This window comes from Mesitornis unicolor, unplaced genomic scaffold (assembly GCF_000695765.1).
Source record: "Mesitornis unicolor isolate BGI_N332 unplaced genomic scaffold, ASM69576v1 scaffold6668, whole genome shotgun sequence".
NCBI lineage: Eukaryota > Metazoa > Chordata > Aves > Mesitornithiformes > Mesitornithidae > Mesitornis > Mesitornis unicolor.
The window spans coordinates 10,673-19,178 of record NW_010201061.1 but is presented as its reverse complement, the minus strand read 5'-3'; the positions used below and the strand labels follow the sequence as shown (position 1 = coordinate 19,178).

The window sequence follows — 8,506 nt, the reverse complement described above, 5'->3', positions numbered from 1 at the left end:
AAACCCGCCTGGACGCGTTCCTCTGCAATCTAGTTTAGGTGATCCTCCTCTGGCAGGGAGGTTGGAACAGATGATCTTTCAAGATCCCTTCCAACCCCTAAGATTCTGTGATCTGTGATACAGGGCAGACAATCAAGGAAGAAGGGTGCTCTGGACGAAAATATAAAGTATGTTTTCCAGTGAAAACCCAAGTATGTAGCAGTACACATAGAAAAGTTTTTGACAATCCAAACAAATTCCAACCAGAAACTGAACAAGACTATTACTGCCTCCATATGGAAGCATACGGCTGGGGCAGAGCTTGTGTGCTGAACACGGGCTCTGGGAACGCAACACTGCTAAAAACATCTTCAGTCCAGAAATGCCCTTGACTGATATGACATGGTTAAACACAGAAGCATCCAGTGACAGCCTGAGAAATTCAAGAGACATTTTGCCTTTCTTTTTTAATTGAAAGGTATTTAACTGAAAAGACAACATGTGATATTAAGAAACAGATATGATGTTGATCACATGATGATAGATGCCCTAGCTATTTCATGAAGAAGTCTGGAAAATATATTTAAATTACCTTATCTATTTAAGCAATATTTCCTATTTACATATCTGGAACTGATAGGGGTTGCTTTTAAAAAACTGCCCTTTATTGCAGTAGGCTCAGGCAAGAACACAATGCCTCACTGTAGAGCCTCAAAAACTGGAACTGCAGCTAAACGGTTTTGTGAATGAAAGTTAAGAAAATGAGACATTTTTAAGAACAGATGAAGACATAACAAACATTTAACATCAGACAAAGGTGCTCCCATGTTTTACAAAACTTGTGTGACTTTTGCTACAGCTCCTCTTCCTTTCACAGTATGTTGACTCTTTCTACCCCAACTCATAACTGTCAAAATAGCACTTGAGCTGTCAGTGTCAGGAGTGGTCCAGACTCCATCACACATTCTTCCTCCTTGTGCATGCAAACTTGCTCATTTTCACCCATCGAAAGTGAAACCCATCTTGTTTATCTCTCCTTCCTCCTTCTATGCACGGGAACATTCCTTACTTTTTTAAGCTTGTTTTGTGAGGGCTGGTGCCTCGCCCACCCCAGCCCTCAGCAGCGCTATCTTTAAAGCTCACACTTAAAAGATTCAGTAGTCTACTGACAGCATGGGGAAATTTGGTCTGAGAGAATAGCAGGCTCCTGTCTCAGGAGGCAGAACACTTCCTATTCCTGAGCCATTCCTCAAAAACAAAAAAATAGCCTTTGTCTCCACTCTCTACAATGTCCTACCCCTACTTTACACGGCTTTGACAGGAACGAGTAAGCATTACCTTACCAGAAAAGCAGATGTGGATACTAATGTTGCAAGGGATGCTAAAACTGCTCAGCTGAACCTTAGCCTTTGAAAAGGAAGCAAGCAAGCACAGACCACAAGCAAACTCTCAGTGCTACAGGGAAGTGATCAAACATTGTTTCCTAAATATTAAGGACTTATACTAGATCTTACATCTCTGAGGTCTTCTCTTAATTGCAGAAGATGACTTAATTCACCTTCCCACCCTCAAGCCTTGTGTCTTGGTACAAGGGTTACATTAGCAGACATACTGCAAGATTTCTGTGTCTGACAGTGTCTTAGTGCTTCTCTTCCAGTCTCACAGTTATGAAGCTGATTGAATGTGAGGTAGAAATAACAATACTAGGTGGCTGTAGAATTAACTCTTACTCACCTTTCACCAATTACCTTTGCTTCAACAAAGCATTTGAGGATAAGTTTATTTCTTGCCTAATTTTATGGAGTGAACAGAAAGAGAAGAGCATCACACTGACTTAACGAAATCCCAGCAAGGTCCCCTGCAAACCCCACACCATACTGAGCACGCAATACCAGCTCTGGCAGCAGGAAGTAGAAGGCGGCTTTCTCTTAAGTGGCAAAAAAAATATAATTATTTCTGGTTACTGTTTTAGGAATTAAGTTACTGAAAACATAGAAAAGTGTGTGTCAGCTGTGGAGAATATGAACAATAATTACTCCCTAACAAGGTTGGGGGGCTTCATTTGCTTGTTTGGTTTTTTGTTTGTTTTTTTTTAAGGCAAAACAAAACATCAAAAGCGAAGTTATAACCAAAATCTAAGCAGCAGGTGGTATTTTCATGAATTTGAGTAATGAGCCTATAAGTCACAACTGCATGAAAACACATGAACAAATGCGCACATCTTTTGCAACACAGAAAGTGTTTATCCTTGATCTTCTGATTTATTTGTGTGACTTCCCAGGGTTTAAAATGCCACTCCCTTTTAAAAGCGAATCTAGGACATCATCAAGTGAAGATATAAAGAGCAACACTGTATGTAATTTTACTTTGGAACTAAATAAGAACTATCTGCTTTCCTGGAAGCTGAGACTTGATGTACATCTCGATGAAATGGTAACTTTTGTTACAAATTCTGTAATTTTTAAGGAAGAAAACAACAAAAAGTATTAAAAAATTAAACTTACAGTATGTATGCAGCGCTTTTAAAAATCATATTCTAGTTATGTTCTGGCATTTTTTTCTTCTTGCTTTGAAAAGTAGGCATTAATAGAATCAGTATATTGAAATGTTTTCACAACTCAACTAGCAGGGGTAAAAAAAAATAGAACTGTTTGAATTGCAAACATTAAATTTAAATGTTTAAGTCAGATGCCCAAATTTTACAATTATTTTTGTTTTAGAACGTCACTAAGATATAGAACACTCCACGAATCTTTTTGTGAATGAAATTTTTATTTACACACTGTATCCAGAAGCAGATACATAAATCCTTATACAATTATTTCTCAAAAATGTGCAAGAAATTACTATAATTTTGTTTACAAACCAAAACACATTAAAATCAATGGACTTTGGATAATTCACTCTGTGGTGTGCTTAGTACAAATAGTGCACACCAGGTCTGAAACAGAGAAAAGTGTAAACTACAGCAATCTGGATTGCAAGTATTAACTTCATGGCACTCCATCATCACTATAAAAATTCTTTAACCCAACATGTATTCATACAAAATTCTTTTAAGAATTTTTCATTACCTGCGTAGAATTTAGAATACTCTCCAGATGCAACAATGTCATATTTCCCGTACTATGAACTACCATCTAGCACATTTTTTATTTATCAAGATTGCTTGCAATTTTTATTCTTTGCAGTCATAAAAAGATTTTAAGAAATTAAATTAGCAATCATTAATTTATTCATAGTTTAGCTCAGAATTTGAGAGTTCAGCAACAGAGAAGTACTTCTCATCAGAATCATAGCCCATATATTGCTGGTATGGTGTTCTACATTTATAATTCCAGTATTCACATTGATGAAATGCATCAAAACAAAACCTGCACAGATTTCATTTAGCCCAGCAGTCAATATTCACAGAAATATTGGCTTTAACAAAATATAAAGTCAGCTCATCTGAGAACAAAGAGTTTAATAATTGTATTTCTGATGCTTCTGACAGAAAAACATTTTGATAAAAAGATGGCATTCACTATGTCAACAGCAGGATAAGTGCTATCTCCTTCAAACAGATCAAAGAATACAAATCACTTTCAATTGTTCGTAACGCTGGGTTACAAAAAAAAAAACCACCCCACAGAGGAAACTGTGCAAATTTATTTTTCTATTTCCAAATACAAGGTGTTTTCTAATTGGTAAAAAAAGTTACCAGTAATGTCAATCAATCATTTCAGATACTCAAAAAAGGAGTTCTATTTCAAAGTTTCATTTTCAAAAACATTTTTCCACAATTCATTTGCATAAAAAGCATACCTTTTGAACCCTTAAACTGTTGTGCTGAATAAATAACATATTTCTACTCTATAAGGATGACAGTCAGTTAGCTTTTACTCCTAGTGTATCTACTTCCAGAGGTCCCCAAAATATCCTCCATCATTCTCCTTTTATTTGTCAAGGACACTTTGTTCCTCTAATATTCATGAAGCAGAAGTCAACACAATTTTTGTGGTTACTCTGAGTACTTCTCAATCGTCTCCTAACTAAATGTTACTGTGTTTCTTTTATATTAATCTTTATTATAAGAAATTGTAAGTGTCTTTAATGTTTTCAAAGTCATTCCTCTGGGTTCCTTCTGCTCGCTGGCCAGTTACCTTGGCACGAAAAAGTACTGCGAGGTTCTGATTAATCAAACCTGGAGAAACAAGCATTTTTGTCTACTTACTACCGATTTAAAGTATTTTGAGCTTAGTAGAAATATCACCACGGATTTTATTTAGAAACAAAGTGCTATATGGTTCTTGCAGCCTAGGCCTTAATCACTTTTCAGTGTTCCTTTTGTGGAAGATTTATGAGAGGTGGGGGAGGAATGACAAAGTTAACTTGTTCACAAATGAAGAGCACAGCAAGGAAGGCAATTCAAAAACTGGACAGCTGAACCAAAGTTTTAAAAAAGCATCAATGTGTATGAGTGAACAAACTGAAATTTATAAAGGCATGGGCAAGAAATTCAGCGTCTGTGTTCTTGGACGTTTTTCAATTCAGCAATAGACCAGGATATTCTAGCTTCAACTATTTAAGTTTCAATGCAATGATTGCTAAATTAATGCATGTGGCATAGCATAAACATGTGTTTAATGCATTCAATAGTGGTATTAAATGGCAAAGAAAATATTTAACATACTATAATCTTTCAAAGATTCTGTAGAATGCATAGGGCCTCCAGCTTGGACGGGGAAAGAATTTTTAAAGTGAAGAAATTGCCAGAGGTTTTCTTCCAAAAGTATGCATCTGAAATCCATAAAAATTATTTTCTTTTTTCTCCCCACAGACAGAATCAGAACACCGTACCATACAACAGGTTATTGTGCCTTTTTGAATCAAGTTAGTGATCCTGATTCAAGGGGAGGTTGAGGGGGCGGTAAGTCAGTAGAGGAAAAAAAGAAAAAAGAATTCACACTTTCATACATATATATCAATGGCAGAGCCAACAAATTACGCATATAGACTGCTCTAGATCTTTTTTTAACTTTAAAACTTTATCAGACTACAGAAGAAATCCTTATTCTCCCTTCCTTAAAAGCAAAGGCAGCCTTTAGCTACCTTTGATTTTATTTTTTTTTTATTTTTTAGTTAAACATTATGGTCAAAAAATAAATTAAAAAAATATAAATTTTGTCTATCAATTCAGGCAACCCAAGATGTAGTGCTACTGCACCACCTTGCAGCAATACTGTATTCATTACTGAAGACTCATTTCAGGGGACATAAAGGCTACATTAAACAAGGAGAAGAAAATGGCATAAACAAGAAAGCTGCATCAAAGATGAACAGTCTTTTCTAGGCTGATGTTTACCCACTAGCAACTCCTACCAGAGAAGGGGAAGATGACATTCTAAAATACAAAACAGGGTGGCAGAGGCAGGCAAAGCAAGCTTCCCTCCCAAGCTAGCCATGACCCCTTCAACAAATAACTCATAAAAGTGATAGAATCATGGGGGGTAGGGGGGGGAACCTGAAACAGAACAGGAAAATGCCATGGATTAACCTTACATGACGAAAAATACTACAGTGTAGCACCTGTATTCCCCACTGAAAGCCTTTTTACCCCCCCTACAGAAGGTTAGAATAACTGTAAGCTTTTAAAATGCCAGAATCTTTAACAGCTATCCTAAACAATTACTTAATTGATTCAATATTTCATATTCGAAACATATTTCAGGACAGTAAACCGAAACATTGTCGATGGTTAGTGTATAATCCAAACCTCTTTTCTCCGTAATTTGAAAGGCTATAAGAATAGAGTTTTAGAAATGCATTTTAAGCATCTTCCATCCAAAATGTTACCAGTCCTGTTCCTTCTCCTCCAAAGGATACAAAAAAAAAAGGGGGGGGGGGGGGGAGATAATCTAAAGAACATTAGTGTATTACTGCATTTCTGAAGTGAAAAAATGCAGAAAATAGGAAATGATAAAATTTCAAGTAGCTTCAATATATACTGTAGAAATCATTCTATTAGAAGTTTTACCCCATCCCTAAAATGGCTTATAATTTATTTTCCCATAATATCTATTCCTAGAGTATTCCTACGAATCCAGGAAACTCTGCCCCCCCACTCCCCAAGAGGAGGTAGGAGGGAAAAAGACAGAAAGAGGGGACCTGGTAGGTATTAATTTATTTAACGGATGGCATTATTTTAAAAGGTAATATTTGACAAGACCTCAGTATCACAATTTCCTTATAGGTACTACAACTTGACTTTCATAGACTTCTTTTGTTTTTTTAAAGGCCATTTTTAGAAGGACAAAATACTGAGTGAAGGCGGCTGAACCAAGCCTCTCAAACACAAAAAAGTGTACAGACAACACAAGGCTTAAGAGAAAGGTGGTTCTTTTTCCGAAGATATGCTGCATAACCATGTTCTTATCACACAACTCTGTCTATAAGTTCTACATTAGGGCATATCTCTATAGAAATTTTGTAATTAGTATACTAGGAAATAATTTTTAACATATAAGTAAATTCTGTAATTTAGAATACCAATATGGTTTTTATCCATGATCATTTTTTTCAAACAGGCTATTTTAAAGGAAAAAAAAAATTCCATTCAACAAGTTTCATTTGACTTTTACTTATGGTTGAATACACATGAAATGTGCTTTCAATGCATAAAAATCACAGTGGATAGCAGCAAAGGACTTGGGGGAAATTAAGGAGAATTTGATCATTCACATTGTGATTAATCTGCACATTGATGAAAGAGAGCTATTTCACACTTCTAAAAATAAAATTGAGATCATTCTTTCAAAAGAAAAAAAAAAGCTCCCCAAAATACACAAAAACCCCCAAAACAAACATAAATCCAAATGCATTACTTTTCTTTTACACACAAAAATGAAATATTTTTATGGCAGCAAAAGATTTTGATAATAATGAAAGTCTGTAAACTGTAATTCAATCTCTTTTTGTTGTTGTTGTTCCCAAAGTGCAAGATGCAAGATTCCCATAAGCTTTCAGTAGTGCTTTTCCTGTAAATAATCCTTCATTTTGTTTGGCAAAGGCAGTTTCTGAATCAGGTCTATTCTGGTGTACTGACGTATTACAAAACGACACAGGTACTGTAAAGAACGCACCTGCATAAACCGAGACACTGGATTTGTCAGTCTCACTGGGTAAGTTGCTGATCCAGGCAGTCGGGATCTCGAATAGCAGAAAGCTCCATTTTCAGAGTCCCTGATTGAATGTTCAATTAAGTCAACTATAGATGTATGTCCCTCCACATCAGGCTGTTCATAAAAGCTAAACCTACCATTTGAGTGTTCAATTCTAGTGTGAAGAGTTTTTCCATGGGAACGAAAACTCAAACTTAAAAGATAACGATCATCAGAACTATCTCGAACAAGAAACGAGCCATCAGGCACATTAGCTAATTTTCCCTCTGCCTCCCAACGTGTAATGGGGCCCCAGTACCATCCTTGTTTTGCAAGTTTTTTGAGTTCTTCCGTGAGACTTGTCACAACCATAGGACCACTGTTCTGTACAGAATCATAAACTCTTCCAACTCCAGGGGCAGTGTTAGGATCAAAATTCAAATGGCAGCGCATACTTTCAGCCACGTGGGCATCTGTGCCATTCAATCCATTGAAGTTCCTTTGGATTTGATTATTCTGCATTGGAGGTAGCAACGGTGAGAGTGGAGGGGCATCGCTGTGATTGACTCTTGGGCTTTGCAACATGACTCCTGTGGTACCAATCAACAAGCCATTCACCGTCTGGTCCACAAAGATATCCGGTGCAACAACTACATCCTGATCCACTTCGCTCTCTTCCTCATGGAAAGCATTTCCCCCCACTTGAGAAGAAACAGTTGAAACTTCCATGGGTGAGGAACTATCCAGACAGTAACTACGTGATCCTTCCAAAGGATACATTCCCTCATCTAAAGGCACAGTATACTGAATGTAGTCCTGAGGCATTAATCCAATAACTACAGGCACATGTTCATCAATATGAAGATGCAAGTCCCCGTTCTGAGATTCCGTATTTTTTAATGCATTGTTTTGTTCCTGGAACACGTTGTCCGACTGCAAGTCATGGAAGTCCTTTCGAACACCATTCAGTGCTGGGCTGGGATTAGAGGAATGGACCAAGGCCTTGACTTTCACTTCCATTTTGATGCAAGTTTCTTCTGAATTTGTAGGTCGAAGAGGCCATGGAGTTGGACTGTAATGGTGATTGCGGAGGGAAGTGGATCTCAGAGGTCTTTGAGCTCGCACATCTTTGAAGGTTATTGGAGCAGATGAGGAAGAAAAGGTGTCGTCATCTGCAGAGCTTACAGATGGTGTGCTGCCTTTGCCTTTCTGTTTTTGTTTTGCTGAAAGCCTCCTTTTTAACGTACCCATTAAGCTTTCACTTTTTGATCTATTTTTGCCTCCTTTTTCATCTTCACTATTGACTTCACAGCTAGCCAAATCTTTGCCATAGCAGCTGCCAAACAAGGAGTCATCTTTTCCAAATTCACTTAACGATGGCTGCT

General features: G+C 37.0%; 1 protein-coding gene across 1 annotated transcript in view; it reads right to left on the bottom strand.

The window, feature by feature from the left end:
• Positions 1-6,493: 6,493 nt before the first annotated feature.
• Positions 6,494-8,506, bottom strand: part of SOCS6 (suppressor of cytokine signaling 6) — a 2,123-nt gene continuing 110 nt past the window's right edge. The window contains exon 2 of the mRNA XM_010189937.1: positions 6,494-8,504. Within this exon, the coding sequence (XP_010188239.1) occupies positions 6,984-8,504 (1,521 nt within the window). The 3' untranslated portion in view covers positions 6,494-6,983. The remainder of the gene's footprint in view (positions 8,505-8,506) is intronic.